At 58.4% G+C, this 22092-nt stretch overlaps 1 protein-coding gene and 1 long non-coding RNA gene across 2 annotated transcripts; one reads left to right on the top strand and one right to left on the bottom strand.

Annotated features, from left to right (window-relative positions):
- Positions 1–5151: 5151 nt before the first annotated feature.
- GABRD (gamma-aminobutyric acid type A receptor subunit delta) lies at positions 5152–15910 on the bottom strand. The gene is made up of 9 exons (XM_074334260.2): positions 15310–15910; positions 9848–9960; positions 9551–9618; positions 9224–9444; positions 7976–8058; positions 7416–7553; positions 6609–6764; positions 6196–6407; positions 5152–5909 (listed from the first exon to the last, which is right to left on the bottom strand). The coding sequence occupies exons 1-9, from the start codon at positions 15795–15797 to the stop codon at positions 5610–5612; spliced, it is 1779 nt and encodes a 592-aa protein (XP_074190361.2). The 5' UTR covers positions 15798–15910; the 3' UTR covers positions 5152–5609.
- Positions 15911–17888: 1978 nt separating this feature from the next.
- LOC141572068 (uncharacterized) lies at positions 17889–21571 on the top strand. Its single transcript, XR_012497109.2, has 2 exons — positions 17889–18788; positions 20283–21571. It is a non-coding gene; the product is annotated as an uncharacterized LOC141572068 (long non-coding RNA).
- Positions 21572–22092: the final 521 nt, after the last annotated feature.

Here is a 22092-nt window from a genome sequence, read left to right as displayed (position 1 = left end):
CACAATGGAGCCCCTCTCCTGGGAGCCTAGGATGAGCGGGTCACAGCGCCCGTGGAGGAAGACAAACAAGGCCGCTGGTAGGCGGAGCCTGTCGCACTCTTGCATCCCCTGGGATTATATTTAAAACCCAAAGTGGCCTGATGTGCGTCTGAGGAGGCAGCACCCAGAACCTCGGTCACCATGGCAATACTGTGGCTGCTCCCAGGGGGCTGCGTGTGGGCTCTATTTTAGCCATATGAAGATGGACAGCATCACAGTCAGCTCGAAGCATCACAGGTAGACGCAGTGGCAGAGCTCCCATCTGTCCTTGCGTGGGGAGCTGAGCTCGCCAGGGTGGGGCTTCCCATGCCCAGCCACATGTGTGGGTGCCACCACCTCGCGAGGCCCCCTTCCGTTTCCTTTGCCTTCTGCTTAAAGACTGAGAGTGTGGCCCCAACCCCAGCATTACTTGTCAACTGTGCCAGAGTCAGGCTTCCAGGCCTCGGGACAAGGACAGCAGAGGCTCTGTGCTGTGGCCCCGCCCTGGGCAGGGTGTGGAGGAGGCCTCACTCCGTCCACCAGGAGGGGCGGCTGGGACTGCCTTCTAGAAAGCAAGGTGACAAAAAGCACCCAGAGCATTAAAGATGTTTATGCCACGTGGTCTCACTGTTCCACTTCTGGGACTCTGTTTAAAGGAAAGAACTGGAAAAGCAAACAGCTGTGCCTTCCATGAGTCTGCCATATTAGTTGCAGAGTCGAAGGTAGGAGGTGACGTGGCTGGCTGAATACTGGAGGCAAAGTCCACCTCAGACTCCGTGTGACCTTTGAGATCTAACATTGCACACTCACACATGCATGTGCTCGTGCGCACATATGACACACTCAGCTCTCACTCAGGCCAGGCAAGGGCGGCTTTGCCAGGACAGGCGGGACCCTTGCCAGGTAGCGCCAAAGAACCAGCACCTGGACAGCAGGGCCCTGCCCAGCAGGAGGCTCTGGACGCCAAGGCCTCACAGCTTAGCTGTGTCTGATCTCTCTCTCTCTCTCTCTCTCTCTCTCTCTCTCTCTCTCTCTCTCTCTCTGGGGAAAGGGCCCCAGCTGTCCCCAGGTGAAAGAGGAGATCCCCTGGGACCTTATCACCCAAGACCAGCAACCTCCTGTAGGGAGAACCCAGGCTGCCATCCCCAGGGGACAGCTAGCCACATCCAGAGGCAATGCTGAGCCCTCTCTGACCCCCAATCTCCCTTCCCCAGGCAGGGCAGCTGGAGCTGACAAACTGCTTTCAGGACAGGCCCTCATTTAATCTCCACACTCCCACCTGGGGGAGGGGCACTGCGGCTCTGATAGATCCAGCACCTCCCAGGATCCATAGCAGGTACCCAGGCGCCTGGGAAGTGTTCTTGCAGCTGCTGTGACAGCCACCACCTCCGGGAGCCAGTGGCGTCCTCAGCAGATGTGAGCACTGCGGGGTGACTGACTGCTGGCTACAGTGGTACTGGTGTTATGGCCCCTGTGCAGCCCCTGCCACGCAGCAGCCACCTCCAGCGTCACATGACATGTAGCGTTGCAGGGGTGTCTGCTCAGCTCGGAGGCAGGCAGACCGGGGGAGAGGAGCTGCTGATAAATGCCCCAGCCACTCATTCTTCAAAGGGACAACTTGGGGTGCATTCCATGTGCTCTGCAGGGTTCACCAATGGGATTAGGACCTGAACACCCCATCCAGCAAAGCACCTATGGGATTTTCCTCCTTCCTCTGCTCTCCCTGCACCTGTGCTCCTGCTTCTGGCACATCACCCCCTGTACTGGAGTGAACAGTGCCCCAAAACTCATGTCTACCCAGAACCTCAGAATGGGACTTTATTTGGAAGTGCCCTGTTTCCCCTAACTGGACAATCAGCTCTAATTCATCTTTTGGAGCAAAAATTAATATAAGACCCAGCCTTATATTATATTATTATATTATATTATATTATATTATATTATATTATATTATATTATATTATATTATATTATATTATATTATATTATGTAAGACCTGGTCTTATAGTAAAATAAGATCAGGTCTTCTATTAATTTTTGCTCCAAAAGATGTATTAGAGCTGATTGTCCAGCTGGGTCTTATTTTCGGGAAACATGGTAGTCAGGACCTTTGTTGCTATAATTGGTTAAAATGAGGTCGTGCTGGGGCTGGCCTGGTGGCTGAGGTGGTTGGAAATCCATGCTCCTAACTCCGAAGGCTGCTGGTTCGATTCCCACATGGGCCAGTGGGCTCTCAACCACAAGGTTGCCGGTTCGATTCCTAGAGTCCCGCAAGGGATGGTGGACAGTGCCCCTGCAACTAATATTGAACACGGCACCTTGAGCTGAGCTGCCGCTGAGCTCCAGGATGGCTCAGTTGGTTGGAGCGCGTCCTCTCAACCACAAGGTTGCCGGTTGGAGTCCCGCAAGGGATGGTGGGCTGCGCCCCTGCAACTAGCAACCACAACAGCAACTGGATCTGGAGCTGAGCTGTGCCCTCAACAAGTAAGACTGAAAGGACAACAACTTGACTTGGGAAAAAGTCCTGGAAGTACACACTGTTCCCCAATAAAGTCCTGTTCCCCTTCCCCAATAAAATCTTTAAAACAAAAAAAAGAGGTTGTGCGGGATTGAGGGCCCTAAATCCAATGACAGATGCCTGGATGAGGGGAGGAACCAGAGAACAACGCCACATGACTAGGAACAGACACTGGGTGATGTGTCTACAAGCAAGGAGTGCCAGGGGGTGCCGGCAGCACCTGGAGCTGGCAGAGGCCTGGGACCGACTCCCTCAGAAGGAACAATCCTGCCCACACGTGGGTCTTGAGCTTCTGACATCCAGAACTGGGAGAGGGGAGATTTCTGTTGTCGTAAGCCCCCCAGTCTGGGATGCTTGGTTACGGCAGCCCCAGGACACTTAACCCCTCCCCAAATAAAGTCCCTGCACCCAAGTCCTGGTCTCAGGCTCTGCTTTTGAGGAAACCAAACTGGTGCCCCCAGGTGTGGGCGTTTCCTTCACTCCACGGGGAAGGTCAGTGCTCTCCTGCCCCCACCACAGGTGAGAGCGGGAAGCTGGGGCGCTGTCCCCAGACTCCAGGCCTCCAGCTTGGGGGCAAACTGTCCCAGCTCTCAGGTAAGCATTAAGTGTCTGCGCTGGCAACCCGCACTCCAGCCTCTGCCAGATAGGACAGGCAAGGAAGCCCCCAGCCCCCAAAGCCAGTCCCTACAGGAATGAGGCATGTGGGGAACCCGCCTCCCGCTGCCTCCTGCCTCCTGCCTCCTGCCCTTGCACCAGCCCAGGTGCGCCTGTTGCAGGAAATGCTCACATCTCCTTCCCAGGCCAGCTCCTCTCAGCTGCAAACCTTGATCTGCCTAGCCTTCAATCTGCTCGTGTCATCAACACGAGAATAGAACTGTGTTTAAAAGCAGCCGTTCTTCCCGTCCCTTTTTCCTGCCCTGTAAATACGCGGCAGAAATAGCGGCCTGCAGGCTGGAGGGAGTGATTGCTGGCAGCGGAATCAGGCGCAGGCTGCTGCCCGGGGGCCTCGCTGCGTGGGTGCCTGAGGCAGCACAAAGCTGGCTTTAAATAGCTCCTTGTGGGCACAAGGCAGAAAGGGGGCAGCCTGCAAGCCTGGGACAGGCGGGAGGGGGGCGGGCACTGAGCATAGGGTCCTGGCAGCAGAGGGGAGATGGCCTGACCTCTGCTCCCAGGTGAGCCCAGCAGCTCTGTGAACTTTGAACCCACCTGTGCGTACCCTGAGGCCTGGGTAACAGGCTGGGCCTTAGGGCAGGAGCCTGGGTGCCCCCGGGGGTAAGGGGTGCTACCGCAGTCTTGGACCCAGCTTGGTAGCTTCAGTGAGCCGCCCCACCCCCAGGGCAACTCTCCATGTTCCAGGGAGGAGGGGGCAGTGACCGTGCCCAAGATCACACAAAGGGGAAGGTGCTGAGGTAGGGGAGGGGAAAGGGTCACTGCTCCTGGCACACTGTCCTTTGTCTCTCTGTCCTGTCCACGTAGCTGTCTGGGCTCGGCCGGCCACCACTGCTGCCGGAAGGTGGCCTGGAGCCTTGGCTGTTCCTTGGCCACCTGCTGTCTGCTCGCTCCTAGCTCCTGGTCACACTGCAGCCTGGAGGCCCTGCGCGCGGGTCCATCTCATCCCCGGCATGACCTGCAGCCAAGTCCCTTGGAGCAGCGGCCCAAAGGGACAGCAGGGTTTGAGGAGGGGTCCTTAGGCGGCAGGGGCCTTCGAGCTAGGGCTGGGGCTAGACGTGGAGGTGGTGGGCCCCAGGCTGAGGTTTGGGCAGGCGGCCAATGCCCTCCTCTGCCCTGGGACACGGCCTGGTCCTTTGGAAAGCAGCTGGGCCCTGTGTCCCTGGATCTCAGTGGTCACTGCCAGCTGGGCACTGCCTGTGGGTGAGTGTCCTTCAGGATCCAGCCCTATGGCCTAGGGACACTGGGGTCCCCTGGGCAGCTTGTGCCAGCTGAGGGCAGATGGACCAGCAGGGCTCCCTTTCTGATTCACACCCAGTCACCAGCATGCTCCCCTCAAGGTGGCTTGGGGTGGGGTCCCACTGGAGGGGCCCCATGGGGTCAGCAGGGCTGTGGCCCAGCTGCCACCCTAACCACAGCAGGGCACCTTGCCCATAGGGGCTGGCATTCCCAGCCCTGCAGCACACAGCAGCCCTTGCAGCTGCTAATTGCACACTCCTGCTTCTTCTGAGGGTACTGACGGGAAAATCAGACCCCCTTGTTAAGAGCTGCCTGTCTGGTGTCCAGCAGTTAACGGTTGTCAAACTGCAATCTTGTCACCCCACCTCCAAGGTAGCACCAGAGGTGGGAAGGGGCTGGAGGGTGTTCGCAGGGACTTGATGGCTTCTATTCCCATACCTCCACATCAGAGAAGGCACCACAGTGGCACCCTGGCCGTGGGACCAAGAGACCAGGGAGGGATGGAGACTCCTCGAGGGCCCCTGCTCCCTGCCCCTCCCCCTGATGCCCCCGATGTGGCCACCTGGCTCAGCCTCCTGGACACCGCCCAGAGGCACTCTGTCCTCACGTCTCTGTGTCCAAGTCCCCGAGCTCACGGAGACCATGGCTGGAGGAGAGCTCTCTAGGTACCGGGAGAGGCCACAATCCAGCTGTCGTGACACTGAATGTCACCGTGGCTGAAGGCTTGGTTTTATTTCATGCTGGTACCAAAGGCCCATGACCACCCTCTCCACCATCTCACCAAGGCAGTGAGCTCCGTCCACACCCAGCCTCCTCCCGCTCCCTGGTCCAACCCCACAGAGCAAAGTCCGAGCACCAGGATCCTTTTCCAAGTCGAGTGCCGAGTCCCCAAGGGCCCTGCGCCCGCCTGGCTCCACCTCGGGGTCAGGCTGGCTCTGCCACTGGGAAGGAGGAACCAGGCCGGGCGTCCGCAGGAGGGACATGTGGAAGGGCTCCTGGGTGGTGTCCAGGCAAGGGTGGGGACAGAGCCCAGGGGCTCAGGGTGGCTGCAGCTTTCCTCTTGTGTTTTGTGACTCCTTGTTGTCCCACTTTGAAACACACAGAGCGGGCAGGTCAATCCGAGGAGCCTTTGTTCCCAGAGGTTTGGGCAGCAGGATGCCTGGCCTCACATGGCATAGGCCGCCCAGTAGATGACATTGACAGCTGCAAACGCCGCAGGGAACACGGCACGGGCATAGATGTCAATGGTGTCAGCGTCGATGGGCTTGAAGAGTGCACGGAGGCCTCCCTGGCCCCCCGAGCGCGCTGCCCCCTGCTTCTCCGTGTCCCCCGACTCCACTTCCACCGACCTGTAGGAGCCCATGAGGTTCCCAGCCACACGACACGGCCGGCGGGACACGGCCAGCTCCTGGGAGACACCGGCAGCCGAGAGGGAGAACAGGACAATGGCGTTCTTCACGTCCACCTGCCCCAGGGGTGAGGAGGAAGCAGGATTGAGCCCGGCCCAGGATGACCAGGGGCTGCCACACAGGACTCTCCACCCAGGCCGGCCATGACCTACAGCAGGCTGGAGCTGGGGTATCAGAGCCTGCTCCCCTGGAGCCCACAGCCTTCAAGGAATATCCCAGAGCAGTCGGCAGAGGGTCCCAGGTTGGGCCCAGGAAAATGTGGCTGCCTCCCCCCTGTGTGTGTTGGGGGTGGGGGCTGTCCTTGGCTCAGAGCACAAGAGAGCCAGCCTGGCCCAGCCTCACCTCCGCCCGCTGCTCTGTGACCTTGACCTTGGCCTTTTGCTTCTTCCGGTAGTCGGCATTGAAGTGGGCGAAGGCGTACTCCACCAGTGCGGCAAACACAAACACATAGCAGATCCAGAAGTACACGTCCAGCGCCTTGATGGCCGATGCCCGTGGGAGGGAGGAGCGGGCACTGACCATCAGGGTGGTCATGGTCAGCACGGTGGTGATGCCTGGTGGGAATGGCGGTGCCATCTCATCGCCCTGCCCCAGCCCAGCCCAGGTACAGGTCAGGCTCCTCAGACCAGGCCCGGCCAGGGCGGCCACTGCCCCGGGACAGCCAGCTCGAGGAGCTGGGGACAAGGCCTGGGCTCATGGCTCCCGGGACCCCCGCCCTACCACCCGCTCCCTCAGAGGAGTGGCCAGGCCCGTACCTAGAGACACCCTGGCAGGCACCGCTGCCTGACTGATCCAGAAGGAGACCCAGGACATGGCAACCAGGAGGACGGAGGGCATGTAGGACTGGATGATGTAGACGCCCCGATTCCTCCGGAGATGGAAGTGTAGGCTGAGCCGCGGGAACTGGCCAGCTGCAGGGGTCACCCTGTCAGCGCCCAGCACTGTCCCTGCCCCACCGCCACACACCGGGCCCTCGGGCCACTGCAAGCCTCAGAAGGCAGGAAGACCCCAGACCTCCGCCATCTGCACCTCCCCCACAGCCTGGAGGGCCAGGGGTCTCCCCCGCCCTGGGCCTGGCCTTAGGGGACAGGCTGGCCCTGCCACACAGCCTCCCAGAGGAAGAAAAGAGAAAGAATTCAGCGGTGCTCGTTGCTCGCTGGCCCAGAGGGACCCTCCCAGCAGTGGGGTCGGCCCGCCTCCTCCTCTCCCGGCCCTGCTCCACGCACAGCCAAGCTCGAGGAAAGAGCCAATGAGCAGGCAGGAGGGGACAGCACACAAGGCAGCCCCCCAGGCTTGGTCCCTGAGCCCCTGCAGTCCTGGGGCTCAGGGAGTGCCCCGCCTTCCTCAGGTTCCCCCCAAACCCAGAGTGCTGCTAGCCCGGGAAGCAGCAAAGGACCGAGGAGCAAGATGGAGGACATCCGCCGTCACCGTAGCTCATCCCACACCCAACAGCTGTGTTCCAGCTGCACCCTGGGGGCCCTCAGAGCCACTAGTGGCTCAGCTAAATGCACGGGGATGCCACAAGCTGGGCTCGCAGGAAGAGGCCGCAGAGGCCACGTTACCCAGTTTGAAGTTCATCAGCTCCGTGGTGAAGCGGTAGCTGGTGATGGTGAACTGGGCCAGCTGCAGCTTGTCTAGCCCGTGGATCTGCTCCTGGTTTTCAGACCAGTAGTAGACGATGTCCTCGGATGAGTAGCCATCTGCAGGAGAGCCCACGATGGGTAGCAGAGCGCAGTGCCCTCCACCCCCAGCAGCCCACGGCAGGAACACCCTGCCCATGTGGAGGCCCGAAACAGTGGCCACACCTGGCACCTCGGGAGGTGGACGGGGCCAGAATCACCGGGTGACCCACAGGGGCTGCCATCCTGGCCCAAAGATGTAGCTACATGCCTTGTCTGGGCTCCAAGGCCGGCTGTCCCTGGCGGGGCACTGACCCCTGGGAGGCAGGCCAGGCTGCTCAGGCCTTATACACCCTTCTCTTCCCGCCAGGCTCCTCACTCCGTGGATGCCCCATGCCCTTGAGCCAGGCCAACTGCTCAAGTCCCCTGCCTTCCGCACCAAAGTCCCCGGAGAAGCCAGCGTGGCTGGCCACGCGCAGCCCCCCAGCCTGCGCGGCACTCACAGCTCTCCAGGTGCAGCATGCACTCCTGCTCGTCCATGGGGTATTTGGCCAGGTCCATGTCACAGGCCACCGTGGAGGTGATCCTGTCAGACAACGGGCCAGTGAGGTCCCCGGGGGCGATGCCAGCCCCTGGGAGCTGGCAGACCCCCTGACCCGACAGACGGAGACGCCCCTGCACCACCCAGGGGCCCCGCCTGGCATGGCAGTACCGCCTCACTGCCTTGTACAAAGGCTCCAAGGGCAGGGCGCCAGCTTCTGGGTGGAAACTGAAAACTTTACAGGTATTTGTGGGTCTTCTTTCAGGAATCAAAGACTGGGTTTCATTCACTTTCTGCATCCTTCAAAATGCTGGACTGTGTGGCTAAGCCAGGTCTAGAAGGTGGGTCCAGCCAGAGCCCCCCCCCCGCCAGCCCCCGGTGAGCCCCCAGGGCGTCCCACTGACCCTGTAGCGTGTGCAAAGCCCTGGCCACCAAGCATTCTGACTTTCCAGTAGAATTTAGATTCCTGTAGAATTTAAACCTGATTTTCAAAATGTTGGCAATTAATTCCATTTTTAAAAGGCACGTGTTGGAAAACACGTGTTCAAAGACACGAACACACGTGTGCACAGCAGCATAGCTCACAATTGCCAGAAGGTGACACAGCCCAGCATCCGTTGATGGACGAGTGGACAGAGAAGCAGTGCTGGCTGGACCCACGTGTGGGATGTCACTCAGCCAGAAAAGGAATGAGATTCTGACTAGCGATGCAAGTGGATCAGCCTCAAAGGCACCATGTTCAGTGAAGGAAGGGCACGGAGAGGTTCCAGAGATGATACACAGAGCATATGATTCACTTTGTACAAAGTGTCGGAATGGGCAAATCCACAGGAACAGAAAGCAGATTGGTGGTTTCAGGGGCGGGTGGGGGGAGTGACTGCTTAGTGGGTGCAGGGTCTCCTTTTCCAGGAATGAAATGGTTTGGAACTAGATAGAGGTGATGTTAGCACAGCATTGTGAATGTGCGAAATGCCACTGATTATTCATTTTTAAATGGCTGATTTTGTTATGTGACTTTCACCCCAATTGAAAAGCAGATGGGCTCCGTGCTAACCAAAAGCTACACCTGCCAGCTTCCGGTGGGCCGGCAACCTCTGCAGACAGAGAGGTCCATGTGTAAACAGCCCCCATCCCCCTGGGTGGGGGTGGAGCTCACCAGATGCTCTACAGGACCCTCCCCCAGGCCCCCTGGGCGGCAGGTGGGGCTCACCGGATGCTGTACAGGATCACCCCGTCTGGCTGCAGCCGGATGAGCTTGTTCTCCACGGTCACGTCGTGGAACCAGGCGGACTTGGCGTTCACGATGAAGGTGTCAGGAAGCCAGAGCTTGTCCACGAAGCGGCTGTCCAGGCCCAGGGTCTCGTTGGTGTGGTTGTAGGAGAGCCTGCTGTCCCGCCAGCTCTGGTGCAGGAACACCGTCATGGTGTACTCCTGTGGGGATGGGGGGGCGGGAGAGAGGGGTCCTGCCGTCAGCCTGCTCCGTCCCAGGGGCACACGCAAGGGGCGGGGGGGGGGGGCAGAGACCAGCGGCACCTACCATGTTCACCTCTGAGATGTGGTCAATGCTGGCCACCTCGATGGCAAGTGCCACGTTCACAGGCGGACCTGTGAAGAGGGGGTGGGGCTGCGGCCCAAGGCAGAATGCGGAGCGCCAGGGGTTTGCAGGGAGGGTCAGCTCCGTCAAGTCTGCATGAGGCCTCGGAGGACATGGGCCCCAGCTGCATCCCTAGGGCCTGGCGCTGGAGGCCTGCTCACCCCTCAGGGGAGCCAGACCAGAGCCTGGGGACTCACACCCACAGCTGGGCCCAGGGCCCCGGCTGACCGCCGCGCTCACCTCCAATGCCTGGCCGGAAGTTGCGGGCATAGCCCTCCACGAGGCCATCCAGGTTGGGGAGCCAGGATATCTCCAGGTTGGAGCCCACGTAGTCCCCAATGTCAGTCATCGCTCTGGAAACACGAAGACCACTGGTCACAGGCAGGCCACCAGGGACAGAGCCTGGGTCCCTTCTTGGGGCTGGAGCTCTGCCCTGGGCACCTAGGCCATGGGGGACGGGGCCGACCACTGTGAGAGCCCCTCCAGGGAGGGCTCATGGGGAACAGGGAGCCTAGGAGGGGCCCTTCGTCTCTTCCACCAGCCTCTGCTCACCCACATGGCCTGGGGGAGGCTGCCCACTTCAGGCGGCACCCCAGGCTCTCTCCACAAGTGGCCCACAGAGGCAGCCAGCCCTGGAGCCCCCACATTAAGGGCCCTCATAGGATAGGCCTCAGAGGACCCCAACAAGGGCACATGGCCCCCATTTCAGCCTCTGAGGAGGAAGTGTCCCACAGGAGGGGACTTGGGAGAAAAGATGTGTGACCAGGAGGCTGAGGGCAGAGGAGGAGAGACTAGGTGAGGTCCCAAACCTGACCCAGAGCCAGCCCACAGGAGGCTGCAGCCAGCCTCCTGTTCTGTCCATTCCCAAGCAGGCCCAGGCCTGGCCCCACATGTCCCGAAATGGCCGTGTGTTTCTGACCCCAGAGAAGCTGGGAGCTGTGCCTGCTGGTGGCAGGACAATCCCACTGACAGCCTGGCAGGGCCATGGGGGTGTCCACACATGGCAGGCATCCGTGGCCCACACACTGGGACTGCCAGAAGCACTGAGCTCCCCAACAGTTCCACCTGGCCACCCTCCTTCTGCTCCCCTGGCCTGGGGTGAACAGTGACCCCCAAAACTCATGTCTACCCAGAACCTCAGAATAGGGCTTTATTTGGAAATAGGATACCTATTCACTGCTGTAATTAGTTAAGATGAGATCATGCTGAATTAGCAACATTCTGAGACCCTAATAAAACAACTGAGACCCTTCTAAGAACAGAAAACAGATGCGTGGGGAGAAGGCCATGTGACGATGGGGCAGACACTGGACTCGGGGCACCAAAGCTGGGGGAGGCCAGACCGGATTCTCCCTCAGCCTCAGAAGGACCAACCTACCAACACTTGATCGCGGACTTCAGCCTCCAGAATTGCTGGAGAGCACATTGCTGGTGTTTTAGGCCCCCAGTGTGTGGTCACTTGTTACAGCTGCCACAAGAAACTCACACCCCGCCTCCGGGACCACCACAGTGGACCACCACTTCTCCTGAATTTGAGCCTGGAATGAGGTGCATTCAGGAATAATCCTCTTGTTCTTCTCTGAATCACATATCCTGACAAGGTCACCTTGGGCCCCAAGTCTGGCCTGAGCCAGGATCTGGATCCAGGGCTTCCAGGAGCCCTGAAGCCATGGGTCTCTTCCTGGAGACAGACACACTGAAGTTAGCTGTGGCTACGTACCCAGGTGCCCCATTCTGGGCCCTTCAGGCCACAGCGAGAAGCCCACCGTCCCTTCTCAGCTTCCAGTGCGCTGCTAGCTGGCCATTCCTCCCCTCCCAACGGTGCAAGCCACACCCCAGGTTCCCCTTGGCCTCCTGCTCCCTCAGGGACTGTCTCCTAGTCAACTGCGGGCTGGACCATCTCCTGCTCATCAGCATAGCCAAGCTGAGGCCCCGCGTCCAGCCTCTGTGTCCAGCCCCTTCCTCAGCGCCCTACATGGGCCCACTGCTTCCCACACCCATAGCTCCAGCTCCGGCTGTCTTCTGGCCCCTGCTCCTCCAGGCCCAACCAAGGCTTCATTCCAGCCTGTGTCTACTCATCCCCCTTCCAGCCACCACCTCCGTCTTGGCAAGCCCCCCACGGTTTCATCCAGGGTCAACAAGTACACCAGGGCTCTGGGGCGGGAGCTGCGTGAGGGGACCCTTTCAAAACCATGTTTCTGGTGGGAGACGGACATGCATGTGGGAGAGAGTGAGTGCAGGTGAGCCGGGCTAGACAGCGCAGCAGAGGGAGCTGGAGGGAGCCCACACACCTGAGAAGGCAAGGGGCCTGTCCCAAACTGGGTGCCACCAGGGGGCCTCGGGTTGCTGGCTTAAGTGCTGGAGTAACAGTGGGTGGGGCCAGTTCCACTGCTGACTGCGCAGAGCCTCCAGGGAAATGTGACCCTTACACTGTCCTCTCAGGGGCTTCAGGAGCGCCCAGGGCTGCCTGAGTTTGGGAGCAGCAGCAGCCTCGTCTGTTTCATGCACGGCCTTTTGAAGAAGGTTTCCTTTGAACTGGAAGTTCCTTAGCTCATGAAACTTGCAGACCCCCGATCTATCCCATAGGACCCCCTTGGTCCTCCCAGACCATGGCCCAGTCCAGGGTGGGGAGGGCTGGCACTTTGTAACAAAGTATAAGAAGGAATGAAATGAGGTCCTGGCCCCCAGCAAAGCACAATTAAAAATGCAAATGGAGGTCACCCTGAAGGTCGGATGTAAAGGGATTCGAAACAGGCTTTATTTTTGGACTGGCCCAGCTGTCATCCTGCGGCAGTGGCAGCCTGGAACGAGGTCGTCAGGAGACACCGTCCTCTCTGGGCATCAGAGTGGTGGGTGGCGCAGGCAGACACCCTCCCCTCCCCCACTCTGGTCCCAGGCCCACTGGGGACATGAGGGCAAAGCCCGGGACAAGCCCCCCACTGTAAAGCTCACCTGGAAGCGGCAAGCTGCTAGTAGAGTTCTTAGCCTCTGCCACCTAGCGGGGGAGGGGACAGGCTGCCCCCTGATGTCACTTGTCACCTAGGACAGGGCCCATGTCTTCCAGTGAAAGGCCAGAGAGCCAAGGAACACGAGCTCCATGGTGGCTGGCATTCAGGGCTAGAGTTAAGGGGTCGGCTCCCAGTGGGGGGCGCTCAGCATGAAGTGAGAGTGTGGGGACTCTGACTAGCTCCTCCGAACAGAGCTCCTGACTCATCTGCTGGCCTGGGACCCAGCGGTGGCCTAGGGTTGGGGCTTCCATTGGGGATACATGCCAGGCTCAAACTGCTGGGGTAGAACAGCTGCCACGACTCCACAGGCAGCTCAGGTGTCAGCAGGCCTCCCTCCCTCTCTGGGCCCCACCCAGGAACAACCCCACCCTACACTTGTCTGTGCCCCTGGGGACAGAAGGGGAAGGTGGGAGGCTGAACAAGGCAGCAGGGTGCTCCTCCCTCCGAGGGCCCCTCCACCACGCACACAAGCCCACGGATCCCTGACGGCTGCGTTTAGAGCAACACCAGCCCTGCTGGCACCTCAGTTACCAAGGCAAAGAGAAACACCGTGACGAGTGCTCGGTGAGCTGGCACGCAGGCACAGCTTCGCCAGGGAGACGGAGGTGCCAGCAGCCGGGGAAGGCCACCCACTCAGCATGCAGCTGGCGAGCTTGGTGCCCACTGCGTGAGTGGGTCTTCAGACTCGGGGAAGGCATGGCCTCCACCCGACGACAATGCTGCACAGCAGGATACTTCTCATCCCACCCAGCCTCTCCCACCGGGACGCCTGGGCTCTCGAACAGGCCCCTCCCGTTAGCCCCGCTGTCCTCCCACACTGCTGCAGGGGTGAGGGCCCGGACCGCGAGGGGCAAGGGGTGCAGTCCTTGTTTCTGTGCTGGAGGGACACAGAAGCTAATGGAAAGGAAGACCCAAATGGACAGCAGCGCTCTGTCTGAAGGTCACCCACGAGGCCACAAAGCCTGAGGCCCTTATCCAGCTGGGGCCAGACACACAGGCACATCCCTCACCAAAAACACCCGGGAGCCAGATGGGGTCGGAGTTCAGAATGTGTCATATTTTAGAAAGGCGAGACATGGTGCACGTGCAGACTTGGGGGTGTCTGGAGAATTTCCCAGCAGGATATGTATAAATATGCCCGGAAATAGCATGAATAAAGACAAATGAGCCTCATATCAGAGCGGGACAGGCTTTCCTGCCAAGTGAGTTTTGGAGGCAAACTTGGGCTAAGATGTTGGGGTTCAGAGCGGCTTGGATTGCAGAATTGTGTGGCCATGGCCGTGGGCTGGAGCCAGCAGCTTATCCCGTCTACAGCCACGCCTCAAAGCTTTGACCTTCCTGGTGCAGTGAAGTAGGAAAGGAGGAAGGAGAAAGGCCCGTGGGGCGGGATGAAACAGCACAGCCACCGAGGACGGGCTGCATCCATGATCCCCGATCTCCAGCGGGATGGCCACTGCACAGCCGGACAAGCCTTCCTGGCTTTGGCCCCACCCCCACCCCCACCCCCAACAAGGAAACTGACCACATTCCCCACTCACAAGGACGTGCTGCCTGTGTGCTTACAGCCAACACAGCTTGTGTTCAACCACTTCCGCCCCTCACGTCTCTGACCTCAGCTGGCTGACATGACACCTGGGACGAGGGAGACGGCCGCCTTCGCTCTGGTTTCTCTGCAGAGCCTTTGCACCAAGGTGATTTTCAAAAAGCCCCCCAACACACACATACACACAACTCCCATGGAAGGTGGCCAGGCTCAGTGTTCAGGGCGCCAGGCAAGCCGAAGCCCATTTCAAGCCCCCAGAGAGGAGCAAAGTGCACTGGGATGATGCTGGTCCTTGGGAATCAGGGTGAGGGAGTTGTGTCCGGGGAGGCCTCGCTTCTTACCCTCTTCCTTCTCTGGGACTCAGGGCCCTCGTCCCCTCCTGGGGGTTAAAAAGAAATCCTCCTCTTTCCAGCTGCCAGGGGCACCTGGCTCCCTCCCACCTGCGTACTCCGGAGCTCAGTGGAGGCCATTTGAAATGGCCCCTGAAAGGAGACCGCACCGCATCCTGGTCCCGCACTCTTCACAAACACACAGCCGTGAGGACGCGCCTTCTTGTCCACCCAGATCTGCGCGCTCAAACGGGAAAGGGAGCAGCCTCCTCCCCCGTTCTCAGGATCTCTCCCTTCATCCAGCCGGCAGCTCCTGCCTGCAGAGCGCGCAGCCCGCGCCTGGTAGGGCACCCGCCAGCTAGGGACCGGCCAAGTGCCAGCTGGGGCCAAGGACCTGGAGCTCGCCACGCGCTCCGGGGCTCGGGGAGAATTGGGAGCAGCTCCGACGCCCTCGTTCCACCCCGAGGCAGCGGTTCAGCACCGGGACGGCGGACAGCACCCGGGCGGAGGGGCGGAGGGGCGGCGGGGCGGCGGGAGGCAGGGTCCGGAGATGGAGGACCCGCGCCGGGAGACCGAGTAGGGGGTAGTCCTGGAGGGAGGGGGGCAGATGGGGGCAGACACGGGCGGAACCTGGGGGTAAACACCGGGGTAAGCAAGGGGTAACCGGGGGACAGACACGGGGGAACTAGAAGGGGGTGCAAACACGGAGGGAACAGGGGATGGTGGCAAACACGGGGTAATGAAGCTGGGGGTTCGCGCCCGGCTCCATCCCAGCAGCCCAGTCTCGGCCTCCGCGCAGCGCGGACCCCCGCGCTCGCTCACCTGGTGCCGCGATGCTGCTGCGCGCAGAGCAGGACGAGCAGGGTCAGCAGCCAGGCCAGCGTGTCCATGGCCTTGGGCCTCTTGGCGCTGGACAGACGCGGCGCCGGGGTCCGGCCGGTCGCGGGCTCTCGCGAAGTTGCTTCTCCCGCGGCCGCGGCGGCGGCACGGGCGGGAGGGAGCCGGAGGGCGCGAGACGCTGGCGCGAGGGCGGAGGAGCGCAGAGCGCGGAGCCCGGAGCCGCCCCACCTGCCGCCCCGCCCACCCCACTCCGGAGCCCGCCGATTCCTCCCGCCCCCGAGCCACGAGCGCCGCCCCCTCCAGCCCGAGCGGCCCAGCCTAGCCGAGCCCCATCCCTCGCCGGCGTGCTTCCGGGCCAGGGGTTTGGAACTCTCCATCCCACCACGGCTGCCCTTGCTGGCCGCTGACGGGTCCCTCTGCGCGACTGCACGGGAGGCGACCCAGGTGCACCACCCGCGGGGGCGCAGCATCCCGTCGCCCCGCCGGGCGTCTGCAGACCTATGTGCGCGCGCACACAACCTAGTCCTCGAGTTTGCCCGGGGCTGTTTGTGGAGCTCAGAGGTGCCAGGGAGCTGGTTCGGGAAGCGCGGGAGGGACCCAGGAGGGTGCCAACGTCCCTGCAGCCTTTGCTTTCTATTGGGAGAGACCCCACCAGCAACTCCTCCCAAAACCCTCACCCAAACCAGAGGACTGCTCTTCACGAGCAGTTCTGGTGAAGGGCGAGAGAAAAGAGGGTGGGCGCTGTCGCTGCTCGCTAGCGGGGTTCTGTGCTCACAAGCTCGCTCTGGCCACGGAGTACGGTGACTTCTCTGCCTGGCCCGGCCAGGCTCGGCCACGCCTGTCCACAGCCCCTTAAAGGGCACTGCAGATGGCTGGGCTCTGCCCACGATGACATCTGCCCTCCAGGAGCTAAGAAAGCCTAGGCGTTGCCATTTTCTATTTTAATTCTCTCCAACGTGAAATTCTGCAGCAGTTTGCCCCCAAAAAGCTGGCCACAAACTTTAAACGTTGTTCGGTCTCGTTTCTTCACTCTGGACTTGATATCAGCTGGCAACAGAAAGTTCACTTCTCTTGAAAACCACAAACTTGTTGTGGGGTGGGTTAAGTCCCCTGTGCTGACTGGACACTGGACAGAGCAGGGGCAGGTGGAGGGAGGTGTAGACAGGGCTTTGCTGCTGGAAATGTGCATCCCGATCCTGAGTGCCCAGAACTGAAGGGAAGGCTGGCCCCAGCTGTCTTTCCCAAAGCCAGTAACGGGCTCTAAGGGAGCCAGTCGGGTCTCAGCGTAAATGCCTCCCTTGGAGGGTCCTCCCCGGCCCCTGCTGCAGTGGGCCCTCTTGGTTGGGAAGCCCTGACCTCAAGCTGTCCACACGCTGCATATCTGGGTGTGCCTGGACAAGTCTGGGGCCCCGTGGCCTCACTGCCATTTGTCTGTGTGCATGGGCTTGCAGAGAGATTTGAGTCAACTCGTGAAAAGGTGTCCACAGGATTATTTTTATTGTCCCCACCCCTCCCCCCACCTGCTTCGTCATAGCATCCCTTGTGTCTAAGCCATGTACTAGGTATATAACACATGTAGGGAAACACACAGACTGTCTCCAAAAGCCCACCCAGTGGGTGTGCTTAGCGTGGCCCCCGCAGAGAGCTCTGCCTCCTGCTTTTCACCCTCGAGCTTTGGGGCGGAGCAGCGAGGCCAGGTCTCTGTGCTGGTCCAGATGTCTGTCCCAGCACTGTAGCTGGGCTCACTGTCACGCTCCTTCAGCTACTGAGACGATCCAGGTGCAAATAACCTCTGAGAAGGAGTGTTGACCTTGAACTACTTGATTCGATGAGTTCAGCTTATTGTCTTCACTCCCCTCTCTGAGCTGAGGCAGGGAATTGGCCTTGACCTTTCCGTGGGGAGCAGTGCGCTGCATGGGCCTCTGAGCCACACGTCTTGTCCGGTGGCATCAAATTGACTCCTCTTCCTTGAGGCACATTTCCAAACAGAGCGGAGAGAGGTGACGTCACCTGCAGACCCCTAGACTCGCAATGCCGCCCACCAGCCACAGGTTTCTCCAGCAGTAGCCTTCCCTCTCCGGAATACCCAGGGATACTCACGAACCTTAAATCAAAGGCTTGATTTCTTCCCCAGAGTCTACAGGCTTCATTCGAGTTCTGTATTGTCCCTGACTGGTTTCGGTTCAGATCTGAAGAATGTGAGTTTTCGTTACTTCTTCCTCAGATCTTTTGAAAATTATTAATGGTTTGTGGCCCGTCTCACTGATGTGTGAACAGCTGGTCTCCATCCTCATCTTCAGCTCCATCCAGACTCGCTCCAGCTACTGGGAAAGACGACTGGGACAGCCCCACCGCAGGGCAGGAGACAGGAGCCTGGTCCTGAGTGCTGGGCTCCCGCTGAGATGAGCCCAGCCATTGACTGATCGATGGGGCGTCCACACCTGCGAGGAGGGGAGCCTCGTCTTTCTCGTCCTCGCCCTCTGAGCATTCTGGAAATGCTCCACGAGCAGAGGTCTGACACGCCCCAGCTCTGCTCCTAACTGGCTGTGTGGCCTGGGAAGTCCTTTCTCCTGGCTTTGGTCGGTCCATTTGCAAGAGGAGAACGTGAGAGCAGCGCCTGGCTTCCTGGTATGAAAGCCCAGGAGGCTGAGCTCTAAGCAAGAGTCTCAGTCTCCCTGTCACAGCAACAGGTCGTTTTCACTGGAAACAAGTCAGACTTGCAGGGTGTCAGGCTACCTCCCTTCTCTGGAGAGCACTGGATGTTATCCCCATGTTTATTTCACTCCTGTTTCTTTTGGGGGGGAGCACCTCACCTTCCAAGTGTGATTTTGGAGAAATTTCCAAATCAATATGAAGGCTCTGTTTCAGATGAGGTCGGTGTTCGGCACCCACGTACCTGGACGAGCCCACCCCCTTGTCCTGGCACCCCAAGAGCTCAGGACGGGGGCCTGGTACCCACCCTTGGACAGTGGTAAAAATGAGGCTCGGACTCCAAACCTAAGACCCCTGACCGTCTGGTAACTCGTCCGTGGTCTTCCTTTGTGCTTATCTGTCAAGTAACGCGGTTGCTTCTCCCTCAGGTAGCACGTTACCCTGTGGTTCCGGGCTCAGGGCAGCGGCTGCAGCTTCCTTCTACTTAGTGCAGGCAGGCATGATGTCCTCCCATATGGCACTGAGCGGACAGTCATGCGTTTTGCCCTGGGAGGTATGGACACTGCCGCCTTAGCCATGGAGTCCCCGACGACACATCCATGAACAGCAATGCGAAAGCCACAAAAGTGTGGTCTGCTCGCCCACTCGGTTCTTGAGAGCATCAGCCTGCAGCCTTTTCTGCGTCATTCCTCTGGGCAATTGCCTTGCCTGGCGCTTGCAGCACATGGGACGGGATGGCACCAAACCCAGGGCCGCGCGAGCACTGGCCTCCGTCCATGGCAGCAGCAGGATGAGCCCCTGGAGCACAGGTGAGTCATAGGGATCTGGGAGGGGAGCTGCTCCAGCTAAATTTAAAATCCTGGCCGATGGGTTTGTGAGGTTGCTTTATTCTCCTCGGAAAATGCGCCAAACAGAGAAAATGGCAGTGACACACAGAAGAGTTTTCTTGCGCTGGGAGTATAATTATTTATCCTATGATTTTCAGATGGAATCCATTCATTTGGAGAAGCAGAGGGAAGTTGGCAGAAAAGATAAAATACAAAGTACTCGCAGCAGCCTGAGACCCACAGGCTGGTTCCATCCCCAAAGGACGCAGTTCACCAGACGGAATGGGCTGAGTTTGTTGCTGTTTTTAGTAATCAAGGCCCAGAGAACCAGTGAGCTTGGCCACTGCCCGGATTTTTTCTGCACGACTTCAGTAGGCAACGTCCAAGCACAATTGCTCACGTATCGTGTGGAGAAGTCAGAATTCTATGTTCATATTTTGTGGTTTTCTAAGTGGCAGTTTGAATTCTTTCATGGGATAGAAAATGTGAAACACAAATGAACAATTCCTGACAAAAGGGCTGTCGATCAAATGAGAAAGACATTCTCCTTTAGATGCCAGCTTGACTGAGTGACAACAGACAAAGCCTGGGAAGGCCTCTGGGGAGGGTGGGGCCTGCCACTCTTCCCCTCTGTGAGGAAGGCCCCCCGTGGGTCCCCTCAGCCTCTCTGGTCCTCTGGGTTGATTGTCAGAGAAATAAAGCAGGAGGTTTGCTGCCATCTTTTTCAGGCTTGATCTTTGAATACGTTTAGTAAACTTAAAAAGGGCCTCCACACAGATCGGTATTCGTGTAACAAATATGTATGGAATTATTCACCCTACTATGTGCCAAGATTGGTTTAGATGTTGGGTGTGAATAAGATATAAAAAAGCCCCGCCCTCCTTCTAGAAGGGAGAATAGGGACAATTGCAAGTAAACAAACAAAAGACACCATGTAAGACAAGATGGGAAGGAACTTAAGCAAAATAATGACTGTTTTTTTGTCACTTAGTGTGGGCACTTAGTGTGGTCAGGAAGACTTTTCTGTGTGGTAACCTGTGAGCTAACACTTGAATTATAGCTTAACCCTCCTGAGAAGACACCAGGCATGTGTTCCAGGCAGAGAATGGAAAAGTGCAAAGGCCCTGGGGCAGCAATGAGCTGGCAAGTTCAAACAGAAGCAAGGCCATGGGCTGTGGGGAGAGAGAGAAGGAGGGAGGGGCCAGCTCATGCACCTCCAAGTGGGTTGCGGCCTGGAGACTAGGTTTTATTTTATTTTACTTTCAGTCAGTTGTTTTGGAGTATAATTCACATACAGTAAACGTCACCAGTTGCAAGTACACAGTTTGATGGTTCTGAGACGTGTGTGTAGGGCTGTACAATCACCACCATAATCACGACATTGCCCGTGTTTGCCACCTCCTGCCCTCTGCAGTCCTCTGCTCCCCGCAGCCCTGGTCCTTAGTACTCACTGGTGTCCTCCTCCTGTCCCTTTAGGTCTCCTTTTCAGAAGTCTCCTATCAGTGGAATCTCACAGTATGACGTTGGTGGAGGCAGCCTTCCCCAATGGCTTCCAGTGACCTCTGCCTCTGGGCCTGGGCCTGGGGTCTACACCCAGCAACTTGCTCCAACATGACGTCCAAAGCAATGAGTTGTCACTCCCAAGGTCAGCTCGTAAAAGCCTGTGACTTGGACCCTCTTTCTGGTTCATACCAGCTGCCATGTCATGAGCTGATGTGGCAAGAGGCTCACCGGGCAAGGAGCTGAGGGACGAGGCCTCGGTCCAACAGATGGTGGGAGCTGACACCGCCACGGCCAGAGCGAGCTGGGCAGTGGGTCCTGCCCCACTGAACCTCATGGTGACGACGGCCCTGGCCCACAACTTGACGGCAGCTTTGTGAGAGGTAGAGCTGGAGACCTTGGCCCACAGAACTGTGAGATAACTATGTGGCAGTTTGTTACGCAGCCATGGGTGACTGATGCAGTAGTCTGTGGTGTCTGAGTTCTTTCACTGGCATAATATGTCTGAGATTCACCCACACTGTTGTGTGGGCCCGTGGCTTATTTTTTATTGCTAGGTAATATTCCTTTGTACAGCTGCACCGTAGCTTGCTTAACTACCGCCTGCTGACAGACACCTGGGTTGGACCCAGTTTGAGGCTATTAGGAGTAAAGTTGCACAAGTCTTTACGTGGACACGTGTTCTCATTTCTTTTGAATAAATACCAGAGGTGGGATCACAGGGCTGTAAAGGGGAATCTCTGTTGACCTTTGTAAGAGACGGCCTGCCCGCTGGCCAGCGTGGCTACACCATTTTGCAGTCCAGTCCTACCAGCACTGCATGGGGCTCTGAATTGTCCCATCACCTCAGCAATGCTTGACTGTAAGCCTCTAATGTGGGCCATTCGTGTAGCTGTGTGGGGGCATCTCGTCGTCAATTGGATGGACATTTCCTTAACGGCTAAGGTCCCTGGGCATTTTCTATGTGCTTACTTATTTGTTCAAAACGTTCGTCACTAGGGGCAGCTGGATGGCTCAGTTGGTTAGAGCACGAGCTCTCAACAACAAGGCTGCCGGTTCAATTCCCGCATGGGATGGTGGGCTGCACCCCCTGCTACTAAAGATTGAATATGGCGACTGGATTTGGAGCTGAGCTGTGCCCTCCACAACTAGATTGAAGGACAATGACTTGGAGCTGATGGGCCCTGGAGAAACACACTGTTCCCCAATATTCCCCAATTAAAAAAAATTAAAAAAACAAAATTTTCGTCACTAGTTAACAATGACACTGTTGGTCTTCCTAGTATTGAGTTGTGAGAGTTCTTTATATATTGTAGGTGTAAGTCCTTTGTTGGATATGTTTGCAAAAGTTTTCTCCCAGTCTGGGTCTTACTTATTCATTTTCCTAACAGTATCTGTTGCAGAGTGAAAGTTTTTCATCTTGGTGAAACCCATCTCTAGCCTGTCCTCCCGCTGGGTCCCCTCCCCCACAAGGGGCCTGGAAGCTTTGTCCAGATAATCAGCTGGGACAGTCCGAGGGCTCCCCTCATCGGTTCCCATCTCTCAGGTCTCATGTCCTTAATTCCCTCGTGTTCAATAACTTGGGCTCATGTATCTGACCAGGTGACCCTGCAACTTATGCCCAACTACAACCCTGGCATCCAGGAGCCAGGCTGGAGGCAGATGCTGGAAGGGAGTCTATTGCTTTGTTTGGAGACCACGGAAGGGGGTGCTAGCTCTTCCTGGGGAGGGTGGGTCACCTCAGCAGGCTCTGAACCTTCAGAAGAGTGTGGGGAGCCAAAACGTT

This window comes from Rhinolophus sinicus, chromosome 14 (assembly GCF_057876585.1).
Source record: "Rhinolophus sinicus isolate RSI-liver-muscle chromosome 14, RSI-T2T, whole genome shotgun sequence".
In the NCBI taxonomy this organism is placed as follows: Eukaryota; Metazoa; Chordata; class Mammalia; order Chiroptera; family Rhinolophidae; genus Rhinolophus; species Rhinolophus sinicus.
Note: the sequence above shows the minus strand (reverse complement) of the source record. Positions and strands in the feature narration are given on the sequence as shown.

Coding starts and splice junctions, on each gene's coding strand:
- GABRD (XM_074334260.2), bottom strand. CDS start 15,797: ATGCTGCGCCCCCGCGGGTGGTGCACCTGGGTCGCCTCCCGTGCAGTC. Junction 9,445..9,550: donor ACATCTCAGAGGTGAACATG/GTAGGTGCCGCT, acceptor CCATCCCCACAG/GAGTACACCATGACGGTGTT. Junction 6,408..6,608: donor GCCTGCCAGGGTGTCTCTAG/GTACGGGCCTGG, acceptor CATTCCCACCAG/GCATCACCACCGTGCTGACC.